The 14,995-nt window shown below is 41.5% G+C and overlaps 1 protein-coding gene across 9 annotated transcripts in view; it reads right to left on the bottom strand.

The window, feature by feature from the left end:
* Window positions 1–14,995, bottom strand: part of sgip1a (SH3GL interacting endocytic adaptor 1a) — a 57,631-nt gene that overhangs the window by 21,291 nt on the left and 21,345 nt on the right. For 6 of the 9 annotated variants that reach the window (XM_083970672.1, XM_083970676.1, XM_083970677.1 and 3 more), the window contains exons 3-10: window positions 9,892–9,955; window positions 8,968–8,992; window positions 8,016–8,078; window positions 7,394–7,457; window positions 6,321–6,496; window positions 2,267–2,278; window positions 823–844; window positions 646–730 (exon numbers count right to left, since the gene is read on the bottom strand). In XM_083970672.1, the coding sequence (XP_083826798.1) occupies window positions 646–730; window positions 823–844; window positions 2,267–2,278; window positions 6,321–6,496; window positions 7,394–7,457; window positions 8,016–8,078; window positions 8,968–8,992; window positions 9,892–9,955 (511 nt within the window). Of the gene's footprint in view, window positions 1–645; window positions 731–822; window positions 845–2,266; window positions 3,785–6,320; window positions 6,497–7,393; window positions 7,458–8,015; window positions 8,079–8,967; window positions 8,993–9,891; window positions 9,956–14,995 lie in introns of those variants that run through there. The other 3 variants (XM_083970674.1, XM_083970675.1, XM_083970680.1) reach the window with 2 other exon arrangements.

The following is a 14,995-nucleotide window of genomic DNA, read 5'->3' as shown; positions in this document are numbered from 1 at the left end:
CAAAGTTTTGGGGGGGGGCAAACGTCAAGGAAATTCATTGTAAATATTTGTAGTGTTTATTAGCCATATGTTTAACGCACAACATGTTTATCAAGCAGGAGTATAATCCAAAGGGGTTTGCCTTATCAGGCCAAGTTTATTCTGAAAGATTTATTGCCATTATAAATGTAGTTATTTAATATAGAAGTAACTGAGAAAATCTGATTTGCTGCGAAACGAAAGCGATGCAATTTATAGTAGGATCTACCAAACAGAAGTAATGAGCATTGACACACTCTCTTGCTTCAGAAATTCTCGCCCAGAAGTGAGAGCCAATTATGGGTTTTTTTCAGAGGGTTTTATTGGTTGTTTGCGCTTACATTTTCCTCATAAGTGTAAATACTGGTGAAGTGTTTCAGAGGTGGAGAGAACTTGCTGCAAGTAACAGGTTGCTAACTCCACTGTAATAGCAAAATGTGTTGCAATGGCTGCTTGTGTGGGCAGATTTACCATGAAAGCAATGCCATGAAGGCAATTAGTGGCTATGCTTAAAGTTGTTGCTAATACTTAAGCGTTCTGTCAATAAACTGCTGTGACTGTGTTGTATGCATGTACAGTACACACACAGTATGTCTGTGGGGGGAGAGTCAACAGTGAGGTACCTACCTGGGGGGTTGTGGTGCTGGAGCTGGTGTGGGGGCCACAGTGGGAACAGTAGGGACGACACGTCTCGGTCTGGCAATCTCCTCACCTGGGAACCACATGATAGATGTGTTACCAAGTGTGGCCCTTGCATCAAATTCTCCTAATTCATCACCATTAAAAAGTGAACTTGATACTTACTGGATGTATTCCTTTTCAAACCCTGTTAATAGGAAAAGAAAACAGTGAAACGTAAAAACACAAGCACACAAACCCTCAGAGTGTAGACAACAAAGAGTTAAAGTTATGTGCAAAAGCCAAGTCACCACTGAGAAGCACGCTGTTGCAAAATACACAGAAAAATGTAAAATGTCAGAGCTCTCAACTGGATTAATTATGAGAAAGCTGTGTGGCTCAAACAGAACAGTGACGCAGAGTGTACAGTAGAGAAGGTCAGAGGATGATCTGCAGCCTTGGGTTGACTTAATTTGATGAGACCTCTGGAACTTCCTGACCAGTGGCAGCTACAAGCTACAGTACACAGCAGCAGGCAACAACACACACAAACACACACACACACACACACAGCGGTGCAGGAAAAACTCTTATTTCTACGCCATAAATCAACTTCTTGACTGCAGAACACATTTAAATCCTTTATTTATTTATACCCTTATTTATTAATTGCAAACAAACAAAATAGGCTACTGCTGGCCTGCATTGCAGAGGTGATTATAATATAAATAGCATCATTATCAGTGATACTGTAGTATTTTTAGACTACATTACAGTACACAAACTGAACACATTCATTGATATGTGCCAGAGAGTTGTAACAAATCCCATCAACAGCAATATCAGATAAATATCTATATCATTATATCACTTAAATTCAAATTAAGGGGATGTAAAGCTCACTAACCATAACACACGAGCCAAAAAATGGCATCTTGGTAACATGCTGCTGCTGTCTGCAGTCAACTAACAGCCGTGAGCACTGGTTTGAGGTGTCAAAGCGAGAAATATTGGAAAGCTTTCAAAACATGCTTTTGAAGTCTTAAGAAGTCATCCCTGGTACTCAGGAAGGTGCGAGACTGATAAGGTTGAAGCGTAAGAAGATTAAAAGAGAAATGAGTTTTTGTTTTTGTTGTTGGAGAGGCACCAGCACAAACAACACTCTCCAGCTGGGATTATAAACACGTATTTAAGCATATGTATGAATTTGCCATGAGAGGGACACAAGAGGCCAAGAAAGGCCGAGGGCAGATATGGAGACAGAGGGAGGGGAAGAGACAGGAGCAGATGAGAAGACACAACGATGGGGAGTGACTGAAGACAGACATCAAAAGATCCAGCTCTCAAGAGTGCAAATTTTTACCCACTACACAGACTGAGGTAGACGCCATTTGAGATGAAAGAGAAGCACCAAGCACACAACTTGTCTTGAGAATCTGGAAATATTTCTACATAAATCTGCAAATTATCTTAAAGCTTTAACCCACCGATTCGGCGGCTGATGCACCTATGTGTATTCAGTCTTATTCAACCAAACCCAAGGTCAAGTTGTCAAGCAAAAAAAAGGGTACAAGAAGCCGTGTGACATATTTAGCCTGACCCCTGGGAGACAGAAGAAAAGGACACTTACCGGGCTACGTCTCTGTGACCAGCAAAAAGGAAGAGAGAAGAGATACCTGGTCAGAGAGTGACAAATCAGTAAAGCAGACATCATACTATATATACCAGGAGGGGTGAGGAAGAATTTTGGCTTGGTGGCTCAGATTTGTCCATAAAAACAGTGTTAGGCTCTTTTGTGTTAGATTGTTGTCTTATCCAGCTTAAGGAGTTTTGTCTATACATGCAAGTTGCTCAATAAGTCGTGTGTAACAAGGCAAGTGGGGATCAGGAAGCAGCTCTGCATGTTTGTCTTTATGCTTACATCGCAATCTTCTGTTTGTGATGATGAGGGAAAACAAAATGTTACAATTGAAGGGTATTTGCCTGAATCCTTAATATGATCTGTATGTAAACCCCGTGTGTTTGGATAATACCCAAAATACGCTGCCGAGCTGCTGCAATCACTTCTCCATCACTGGGTCTTTATGTGGTCATATTTCTGTGTTAAAACTGTAGTTTTTGCCATCTGATCTTTTGTATGTTTCCCCTCGTTCCCTCTTGTAAGTCTCCCATCTGCCCTGTTGGTCTCGATCGTTTCTACGGAAATCTCTCCATCTGCCTGCATCCAGTTCCCCCTCGCATCAGCCCTCTCTCTCTCGTGCTTGTTCCAGTTGTTCAGTGAGCCATGAGTGATTAAAGTGATGCAACAAAGGGGTGGGACATGCTGGTGGAAAGGATTAATGTTATTGGATGAGTTGGTGCAGGATACAGGGCAACACCGTTTGTCATAGCCAATCAGTGTCTCCCTGCGCTATGTAAACAGGAAGTGTTCAGAGTAAAGCACTGTGACCTTTTAGCCTCCATCAGCTACTGTCACTGATCTTTAAAATGAGAAAACTGTTGTACACAGACAGCACAGTGTGTGATATAATTGAAATCAGGCATTATAAAAGATGAGGAGATTTTCATTTTTGAAATTCAACACTGCATGTTTGCCTCTGGTGCCGAGTAATGAAGCATTTTGTAATCGTGGCAGTTCATATCTCAACACAGAGTGAGTGGCTTTCCCTGAAGGGACTCCCTGTGTAGACCAGATTGCGCTGTTGCTTTCTATATCAGTGGAAGATATTCTGAAACATGAAAAATTTCTCAAAAATAAAATGTTGTAAGACAAAATACTGGCAGACAGTAAGATGATGGAAAACATGGTGTAAGATGTAAGTAAGTATGTCTTTTTCTTTCCTTTTTTTAACTTCTAACATTTTAACTCCAACTTTGACCTTCCCTTTGCCTCCTTCACTGCTTTAAGTCTTTTACTTGGACTGAGAAGTGGAAACTCCAGAATCAATTAAAATCAGATTTAAGATATCTTAGTCAGCAGGGAAAAAAACTAAAATAAGCCGTCTTGTAAGCAGGCAAACAAATCCACTTCCATGTGTCATAAAAATGCTGAGCAGTCACATACATGCATTATATTGGTGTAATAAATGCTGGGCCTATTATAAAACCTACAGTTGAAACACACTTGGTTAATATCTTGCTTCATTTCTGGTTTGCTTATTTCCAGCAACACAGCAGATTTCACAGGCCAGTCATGAGCGATGAGAGACTGAACAGCCAAGAAACATAAAAATGACATAAATACATCAAACATGCAAAGCAGGGGCTTACCGGACTCCTCTACAGAGGTTAGCATCATCATTAGAGGCAGCGAAGGATGAGTGAAAAAGACAGAGAGAAGAGACGGGTGACGTCGTTACAAGACTGGAGCAGACAGTGCATCAACATCAAAAAGAAAAACAAAATTCAGGCAGTCATTTACAACAACTGCAATCATCAACATAGACAAATAAAGCCGGTGTAGCACTATGGCTCCACGATGCATTCAGTCAATCCTTCATTCCCCCACCTACACATTACACACGACTCCGTCTAACATGATGTCAACACAGAATCCTGGCTTAGCTTTTATGTGAAATAAGCTGTTAACCTGCATCATCATGTCCCTCTCACAGCGCTTGTGTACGTATGAATAATTCATGCAGAATATGCCAAATAATAAGCACAGAAAAGAAGCTAATGCAGAATGCTATATGCAACACCCGATATCAATATGGGTGTGTAATACTTGGCAGGTGTCTCTAAGATGGGGTGAGACCTTGCAATGTCATATTAAATGAAGAGAACAAGGACAGGAAGAGTAAAATCAGTGTGTAAGATATTTCAGGGATATTCAAATGGCTCTGGGTTGTTATCCAGTGTGAGGCTTGCTTTTTTTGAATGTTTTAGTCTGGGAGTAAAGTTTGACTGGACTAGTTCAAGGGAAAGAAAGAAGTGGAAAGAATCGGTGTTTGCTTTCGGAGGCCAGTTAACATTTGGCTCCTCGGCCTCTTTTCATCAGACCATTTTTATTGTCAGTCCACAGCCAAGGTTAGCCTGTGTTGCCAGGGACTGGGAGTGACTGTGTGACTCATTTAATTTATGTGCGAGGGAAAAGCTCTGTCTGGGCAAACGTGATGCTAATTTGAACTGGTCGAGGTGAAGGTGGAAGTTTCGTAATCACAAAGACAGACAGACTAGTAATTCCAATGTCCTGATCCTGGTTGACACTGACTGCGTTATAGGAATTTCAAAAAGCTTATTTTGGGTAAATTGCCTGAGGAAAAAAAGGTCCCATACATTACTTCCTGATTGTGACCATAACACTGCAATGCAATGAAGAGCAAAACTTCATTTCTTTAATTCTTCATTTCATCATTATTTACTCAGGAGTCAGTATTTGATTTCTTCAAATTGCACAAAGTCTAGAACCAAAAGATTCAATTTACAACCACAGTAATGTAGGAGGGGAAAATCTTCAAATGTGAAGAGGTCGAACGTTTGGCATTTTTAATAAACGGATGGTTTTAATGATTAACCTTTCACTATGTTTTTTTTTATTTTTTATTACAAAATCATTCAACAGAAGCTTTACGTGAAACAAGATGGATCAAAAAGTCTGACATGGTGAGAATCAATTTGAGCCACAGATTAAGGAACACAATTGTGGCATCATGACCCCTGTCAACTCATCTGGCTGAATTTCACACCAGTTCTCAAACTAGTTAGACTTGAACTGATCTGAGTAAAACTGGAATATACCAATGAAACATTTGTCTTATTTACCAATTAAAAAAAAAAAAAACAGGGGAAAAAAATAAACAGTGCTTTCCTAATTTCTCCTTCACATGTGCACGCTACCATTGCCAGCACAAAAAGACCTTCACACCTGATCAGATGAACAGAGTCTGTGGATCAACACACTGAGTCTGGACTGAATTATTAAGGGCTGAAGCTCAAATGACCACAAGCAATCTCACCATACAGCAGACCGACTCATGGGCTCATTGTGCCCACTTTCCAACCTGAATTATTCAAAGCGGACACTGAAGCTAATCGCCCTCACTGGAGAACATTGGAAATGTAGGTAGGAGCTATAAAGGCAGGGGAGGCCAAAACCTGATTTGGAGTCCCAGTACTGCTAATTACAGGCTGTCCAGAGACTGGATGTGAGCTTGACTCATAAGTTGAGCTGTGTCGTTTCAAACAGGACCTTCACTCTGCACTAGTTGACAGCTGCACGTCGTGAGAAGAAGTATCACAATCATTAAGACTTAACTATATGGAATCATATAATCAGCTGCCGCCTATTCATTACAAGGACACGGATTGTGATTTCAGTCTAGGACTCACACAGAGACATTACGTAGTCTTGCATACTGGCATTACTGACCATTAAGAGTCCTGAAACAGTGGAATAAAGCAGAATACACACTGCAGAGACGGGCAGCAGCTCAGTAGATACAAGCACTCACATATCATGCAGGATCCCAGTGGGGAAACAAATCATCAGTATGTAAGACGCATGCTCGACCATGTCTATGCACATAAAAATCTATGCCTACTTCTACTACTTCTACATTATTCAAAGGGAAGTTAGACAATGAGGACTCAGGAGAGATTTGCACACGCACATTTTAACCAACTGCACACTAACATGAGACGCTCGGTGAGTGAAACCCAGCAGTGACGTCAGAGCTACTCACCAGAGGAGACGGGGACAGAGCTATGTTGCCTATGGAAGCTTTGAGCACGTCGACCGAGGGTGTCGACGTGACCTGATTTGACGGCAGCGGCTTGATCTTGATTTTGAATTTTTTCCTGTGGTCCTCCTCTCCTTCCGACTCGTCAGAGGAGAAGAAGTGGGGTTTCTTGATGGTAGGTGGAAGCACTGAGTCAAGGAAAGCAAAGTCTTGGAAAGCAAAGTCCCTTTCCTCAAACAGTCTAGTATTTATAAAACATGTTAAGAGAGCAACTATATGTGATTGTGTTGGGGCGTCTAAACTTAGAACCACATCCTTGGTAACTCCTAACTAATTTATCAGTTGAAACGGGGAAGGTCAATCTTTGCTCTGTGTCTCTACCACCTAATTAATTAGTCTTGAAAGTGTTACTGCTCTAGAAAAAACAACAGCATCTGAGTGCAGCTGATAAAGTGGAGGGACAAAATATTATTCTGTATTTTTGCTTGTGACACCTATTGCGACATTACACACATTACTAATGAATAAACTAAGAGATACAGTGAGGGATTATGGCCAAGATCTAATACAAATTTAAGTTTGCATTTACTGCACACATTAAATGTCTCTATGAATCAGTATATTGATTTCACAAATTTGTTGTGGGGCTTTTCCTCACTTCAACTTCCTGTTCACGTCTGGTGCATCAATGAGTCATTCTTCTGTGGCACTGTTTCATGCCTTTTGAGCTTTATTTAGCGCTTTGTAATTGGATGTTTTGACACTTTGTTAAGCAGCTGGCGCACTTAATCATCCTATGCAAATGGATTGACAGGATTTTCATGTGTTTTTCGCAGTAAAAAAAATAAAAAAATACATGGAATGGTTTTGACTGCCCCAGCACACCCACACTGGCCCAGTAGCTTATAAAAAAGGGGATAAAATACATTCCCCGGTAAATGAGATTTACAACAAAAAAATCTAATCTTATCTCAACAATGGAGGCAATCCATTTTTAGCAAGCCAGTGTGACTAAGTTAGCAGGGAAACATAAGGCAAGTTAATTCTGTGAAATGACTAAGAATAGGTGAGGATATCTCCCTCCTCCTCCTCCTCATCAGGTCTCATGCTGTAGCCCTCATCATCCACCTCAGGAGAGTTCTGAAACACAAACGGTGAGTAAGTGTAAATCTCCTAAAATATCTGTATTACGTCATGTTGTATACGCATGTGACACATCGTGAAGATACTAGTTGGAAGAAAATAAAAACTTGAGAATGGAAACAGAAGTTGATTCAGTTGGTGTGCTGCAGGTTCATTAAGCTACAGTTTAAGTTCCCATTGACATTTTCAGACGATAAACACAGGGACCTTCAGTCATAACAAACACTGGGCTCCCTGCTTAATGAAACATGACCGAGTACATATTGACAGAGTCATAATCCCAGCCTACAATGCAAGCAATAAAATGTAGCAAATGACAATAGTGAAAGTAACCCACTGACTTGACTTACTGCCTGTAATCACTGATTTCATTTCATCATTGATTTTGCAATGATGCAGATCAATACAAAAAGCTAATCCGGTGCAAGGGAAAACAAAACAGCAGCTTTCAATGGGGAAGAGGAAAGGTGAGTTGATGTCGACTGAATCAGCTGAATCACCTGATCAAATAAGTGTAAAATAAATATTCCACATGTGGGTTTTTTTTCTACTCACATATCTGTCCCAGTCGATGTCTCCATAGAAACCATTTGGGGCCCCGTTGGTCTTCTTCTGAGACTGAGAGGAGAGAAACAGGATGAGTGAAAACCAACCACGCACTGGAGCTACAGTATACTGTACACTGCACTACTACAACTGGATGTTTTTTTTCTACTGTAGTGTGGAACTATGGTGCAACTAACTCAACCTTACAAAGCCTGATCGTACTGTGTCTGAATATCATGTCATCTGAGACTGCTCTTAAGTGTCTACAATTACTCTCACAGGCACTGATGTTCTGTCTCTCTTGCCCCTTTTTCTTGTTTGCATCGTCTAAACTCATTTAACTAAATACCATTATTGAAACATTTTTGCAAACGTAAATTCATATCTGCCCGGTTGCTAATGGACTCTTGGTGATGATGAGACTTATTGTTATTATCCTACATGGTGCAGATTGGCCAGCAGTGCTGTATAATATTTCAAGTTACAGTACAGTACATCTCTCCAGGCCATCCCAAAATGTCACTGGGGAATTTCCTGCTGTCCCTCTTTTCCCCCCTCTTTCCTTCCCTCTTTAGGAGGCTGCTAATGAAAACAGGGCTGAAACTGCAAAACTGGCAGCTAATGAGCTCAAGAACCCATACTGTGGTGTCTATAACAAATCCAAGCTCTACACACTACACTGTCCTACTACTACTACTACTACTACTACTACTACCACTACTACTACTACTACTACCACCACTACTACTACTTCTACTACTACTACTACTACTACTCTAAAGGACTGGAGCTGTGTTCAGTACCGATTCAACCTCTTGGGGTTCCTGGCAAGTAAAAAGAGCACAGAAAGCAAATAATGTACCTCACAGTCACCAGACTTGATTTCTGATGAGTACATCAGAGACTAATTTACAAATGAATAAAACGTCTGATATATGTTAAATATTTTTCCGTTACTTACACCCCCGTCTCTGTCTGGGGACCCCCTGTGAGAAATTAAAAGAAGAAGAAGAAAAAAAAAGAGGAGAAGAACATAAAAGTCATTTAACACGCAAGCTCTTCATTCTGACATCAAGTGCTTTGGCTAATTAGTTGAGCCTAAATATGTAAAAAGGGGTGTTCAAAGAAAATCTTCTCACATAACCACACTCCGGCTATACTTATTCACTCCACAGATCGACTCCCACAGACATCCCAGCACACAGACCATTTACAGTGTGTCTGAGTGTCTCGCGCACAGTTAGAAACTGGATAAACACCCCTGATTTCACTTTTTACAAATATTCATCAGACCCTCCCAGTACTTCATACCCTATCTAATTGGTCTATTACATGTATTTTGAGTCATGTGTTATTTGCATAATTTCAGAACATTTCGCAAATAACATCAGCTGTGTGCAAACAAGCTAAGTCAAAGCCGCTGGATGCACTAAAGTACTGAGACATTAATTTGAAGCTCTGTGATGATACGTCACAGATGATACATACTGGCAGTTTAAGTGATCCACTTGCACAATACAATACACAATATACCACAGTGGCTCATGACCGCTCTAACCTCTTAGACTGCAAAGTTAATGGAGCTGCAGCTGTCTAACCTCTTTTTCCACAGGAACTGTATTTAATACTAATCCTGTAATTGTTCTTACTTATTGTAATCCTCCTGTTCTGCTGCAGTGTGTGTGTGTGTGTGTGTGTGTGTGCGTGTATAAGCACGGCCTGCTGTTCCTGTATCAATTTTATTACTTAAAATAACAAACTCCAGTTCTGAGGTTTGAGCTGGCTCTCTGCTCCACCGCTCAGCAACACTGTAAATACTCTCAGCAGTGACAGACGACTAATATGCTCTTTGGATTACACATGAGGAAGGGGGGTGAGGACTTACGTAGAGTCATTGTCCTTCTCTTTCTTCCGTATCCCGAAGGCCTTCCTGGTACGTTTTTTCAATCCTGAAGGAACAGAGGAGAGAAACCGTTACAAGAAGTGACACCAAGGGGTTGTGGCTAAAAGGTGGCACCTGTGGGTTGGTTAAAGGGTAGGTGAGGTAAGCTGTCCCACATCCATCATCCAGGGGGTTTAAAGGTGGCCTCTTTTATGTATTATTGAGTGGCTGGGTCTATCAGTGTGAGGGCAAACTAAAAATGTGCCCATGGTCACCACAGACAGACAGACTGCCTTGGATTCATCAAGGCTGCTTTTTGAAATAAAAAAAATCATTAGAGCTATAAAAAAATAAAAATAATGATGAATGTGCCAAGTATTTAACGAGAACAGCTTAGACAGCCATGGAGTACATAGAAAACAGCTAATAATATACAAAACTACAGTCCATTACGCTACAAATAGCATGTGAGATCCCTGATGTACTGATTACCCGTACGGCTGCCAGTTCAAATTGCTTGTCCTTGAACAAGGCTTCGCACTCCTGCTGCTCTAATGAAGCAGCTCACCGACCAGAAACACAACTGTTGAGTGGATTGTTAAGGCAACATTTGTGAGTGTGTGTATTGGCCTCAAGAAAACTTTCTGTAGCTTTTGGGAAAAATAAAGGCAGGTCTCACACAAACTCTAGACTTTGAGAGAGGTACAGGAGTTGGATAGCTGCACATCCAACCTCAGCTCAGTGTAGCTGGAAAACAAAAGTAGGATATAAAGGAAACTGGAGAATACTACTAACTCCCATACCATATTTTTTTTTAAAGAAAGAGCTCAAGCTCTTGTTTTTCCTGCACTACCAGGATGCATCTTGAACAAATAGTTTACACAAAATGAACTAAAAACAGCACTGGAACGTCGTGATGAAGCGGTTCAGTTAGAGATACAGTACAGCTGATTTGTTTTGTCCCGTAAATATTTTGTCGTCATGTGTAACGCTCCCGTCTTGTTCTTACCCCAGATGAAAGCCCAGTTCTCCCCCTCCATCATAATTCCTCAACTCTCATTCTTCCTCGTCCTTGTCAGATCGTGAGCTCATCATCTCATGACCAACCGATCTCTTCCTCATACCGCATGCAGACACACACTGCAGCCTCAGAGCAGGAACCTGATGCTACAGTACTTCTCACTGGCCCACGCACAGGAAAGCACACACACACACACAAACAAGGTATCATGCTCCCGTCCTTGATCCTGAGTTACTCAAATTCAACACCGTTGACTTGCGAATTAAAGACAAACGTCATCATCGTAATAAATTAATAAGGAATTACATCACTTTGAGGTCACGAAGATGCACATGAGACCACAGTGAATCGAATATCCTGTTGAATCTAAGTTTTACCTGAACTGAAAGTGTTAACCTTTTATTCCCTTGATTTGAGATACTGTATTTTTTACTACACTGATCTTTGCATCGACGTGGCTGGAACCAAAATGGGAAATCGATCCAAAAAAGGTCTGCTGGTTATAAGGAGTCTTACCCAGAAATACTCTCATTGATCCTGCAAACATATTCAGCCTTGCTTTGCTTCTGAGCTCAAATTCAGAGGCTTGTCCTTATACACACACAGATTACTTTAAGAGCATATGTGGAGACATGGTCACACCTCAAGGAAAAAAAGAGATTGATGAATATTAATGGAAACCAGGTGATGAGGATTTGGAGGCAAACAAGAACGCATTTCTACTGAAGCGAAGAAACGAAGAGAACACAAACATATGTGTGAGATGCAATTATGAACAGAAACTCGCCCCTAGCTGACATCAAGCTCAACCCACAAAGGTTTCATCTAATCAAAGCCTGACTAAAGATGCCTTCTCTCATCCAGTGGCTCAACAGTTTCCTTCCCTCTGATCGCAGCGAGGCATCTGTCAGAGGTCGTGTGGCATGAACACTGTGTTGCTCGCTCAGCCCGTAATGTAAAAGGGTGATAGAGCTTCATTTGTTCCTAAAACAGCTGCTCTACAAAGGCAGCAACACACGACGTGCTCCCCATGGGGTCTGGCATCTTCTAATCTGGATTGACCCTCAAAGTAAGTCAGTCTGGCCTCAAACTGAATCTGAGGATTTGGGGTCACTCCATCTGCTTCAGTCCTCATATTTATTCAACTGGTGCGATTTCAGTTCAAGTGCATTATCAACACGTGGTTGTACAGAATTATCCTCCATGATGCTGCTAGCTCATTCTCTTCCTAGTTTCTTATTGACTTAGGGCCCCATCAAAACATACGATTCTCGGTCTTATCTCTTCTTTTATCAGCACTTTTTTCAGTGAGCTGTTTTCCATCCAACATGTCACATACATGCACTTTTCTTTACGCAGTCATCTTGTTTCAGGCTAGGACAGTCTTCAATAAATGCCTTTCTATATTTCTCACCCCTCTTTTGGCCTCCCTTCTTTTTCTTCCTTTAATGTCACTGTCCTGTATATCCTGTGGTGCCCCCAGGAAAGTGCTGACAGGTTTACAGCTGTGTTAATAAAAGAGTATTCTGTGTGTGTTAGTTCAATATCAGTATGCACACAGCAGCTGCACCAAGGCCACAGAAATAGTGTTTCAACTAATATATGCTATAAAACCTACATTTCTATTTCACTTCATTTTCATGTTTGTTTGTTTTTTTGTTTTTGTTGCTTGTTTCACTTCTATTTGTGACCTTTATAATGCTTCTCTTTATTCTGATGACTTGTTCTTTGTGAAATTGTTTTGAGGATTAAAAAAACAAAACACTGGAAGTCTGCCAAAAGTTACTGCAAAACATGCATAGGTACAACAGGGAGCAACAAGTAGAAGCATGCATTGCCTTCTTCCAACATGGTATATGTGTGGAACTATGGGTGGGAATAACTGCACTACTACTCCACTGATCAACATTATTTGAAAGTGGCTGTCAATTATTATGCCATGTTTGGATTCCAAAATGACTTAAATGTGTCTGAATGACATGAATCTGAAAGAATACGTAATGTGTGGGGCTTCATTAACCGAGAGGAGAACAACAGCATGTGGTGCACACTGTTTAATGACCTAATTGCTTCCGTTCAGAGGGCTGCTAGCAGAAGTGCTAACGTAATTTGCAGTCTCTTCTCAAGACACTGTAATGTAATTGTAGGAAAAGCTGAAGGACATGAGGCCAACCAGGACAGGACACTGCCAAACCTAAAAAACTACATGAAGACTGAAGAAAAGCAGCACACTGACCAGCATTGAGTCATAGCTCTGGGAAGCACCTATAGAAAAAGAAAACATGAATCCCTTTTCCTAGCATCGGTGGGACTCAAAATATGATATTTTCAGTTCTGACAATATATTATAGTCTAAGGTTCAGGATAATCTTGGAAAAGTGGAACTCTAACTTTAGAAAATGTCCCGAGAAGTGGAAACAACCTCACAACAGGAGGAACACCACCGCCACAGAGAACGTGTTATTATTATAGCAACACGAGGTCCACCCTTCGACCTACAGGAAGTGGGTGCCACTAACATAGCCTTCAATAAAAAAAAAAAGGAACCACCTTCAAAACACTACAATTATACCTTTCTCCCCATGATTAAATAGAGCGCACATGCAAAAGAACTCACACCAAGCTTTCCCCATCAACATGCAGATTTACACCTGATTTTTGAGAGAGGGATGAACAATAGCCACTGGTTTTCTGACTGTTTTTTCCAGAGAGCCTAAAAAAATTCAAAACTACCTAAAGAAAGTCCATGAAACATTCCTCCATCTAGGGCAACACCACACATGGTTACACATACTTCTCTATGAGATAACTTTAAAAGCAGAGCTCTACTTCTGGAGTGGATGCTGTTTAACGAGCTGCTCCAAAGGGGAAGGAGATGAAACGGCACTATTGGCCAACCAACAAAAACACACACATGCACACACACAGCTTGTGCTGTCAGCCACGGCGGAGTAGACCAGGACAGGCCTCTCAAGAGTCTGAATGGGAGACCTGTGCTGCTGTGCATAGTAAGTAGGCAGGACGATAATACGCCACTGAGATCTCGAAGCAGGAGTGTTTGTGTATGTGTTTTAAATACTGATTTGAAGCAGATTTGGTGCTTTTGTTTTATAAAGTGCAGCATCGAAGGAAGATGGTCAATAAATCTAAAAGAGGAGGGAAAAAACTGTTGATGTTTATGATCCTGTGTGATAAGCAGGTCAGGGCACGCTCAGGTTGGAGTATGGGATAAGAGTATTTAAGTGCAAGGACGATGTGCCAGGTTGTTGTGGGTATTGAGTCAAGCTGTTGACTAAGCACATGGGAAAGCATGTGGATGCACTGACAGTCAGTCAGACAGGTTAGAAGACAAGGAGACATGTAATTAGTGGAACAAGGCGAAGGCTGGCAGGCACAAACAAAACAGGGAGGAGGGGAAGAAGGGGAGACGGGCAGGTAGGCAGACTGACATACAGTCTGAGAGATAGACAGGCATATTGCGAACGGGAGGTTTTAAAAGGCTCTTTTGTTGGAGTGACTCATCTGTGCTCATGGCCCTGAGAGGCACGAGGAGGAGGAGGAGGCAGGTGAGGAAAGACATGCTGCTTAAGAGTGGCAAATGCACCGACGACGACCTCGCAAACGCTGCAATGATGCTGAGGCAGAAAAATGCTCTGATGTCATGAGGAGACACGTGATGCGCAGCTATGTGAGCGCAGCCTGCAACACTGAGCTGGGCCGTTAAAAAAGGTAAAGCAGGAAAGACGGTGCATGTGCTAATGAAAACCACAAGGTCCCGTTCATCAGGTATTTTACAAACACGCTCAGAAATAACAAACATTCAGACGCAGTTTCATACCCCAACACAAATACAAACTGCAAGTTGCACAGGAAGGACGACAGCCATTTAATTCAGTCTTCCCCACCGACATTTTCCCTGCCAGTTTCAGAATTTTCATCTTCTAATTCTCTAACCTTCCTGGCACAAACCCAAAGATGGAGGGTGGATCTGACACAGGAAGCCAGGAGCCCCCCCCACCCAAAAAAAACATGTACTGATACAGTATCTTGCAGCATAAACAGAAAGGTAAGGGAGAAGGGCATCAG

The sequence above is a fragment of the Trachurus trachurus genome (genome assembly GCF_905171665.1).
Source record: "Trachurus trachurus genome assembly, chromosome: 4".
Taxonomy (NCBI): domain Eukaryota; kingdom Metazoa; phylum Chordata; class Actinopteri; order Carangiformes; family Carangidae; genus Trachurus; species Trachurus trachurus.
Note: the sequence above shows the minus strand (reverse complement) of the source record. Positions and strands in the feature narration are given on the sequence as shown.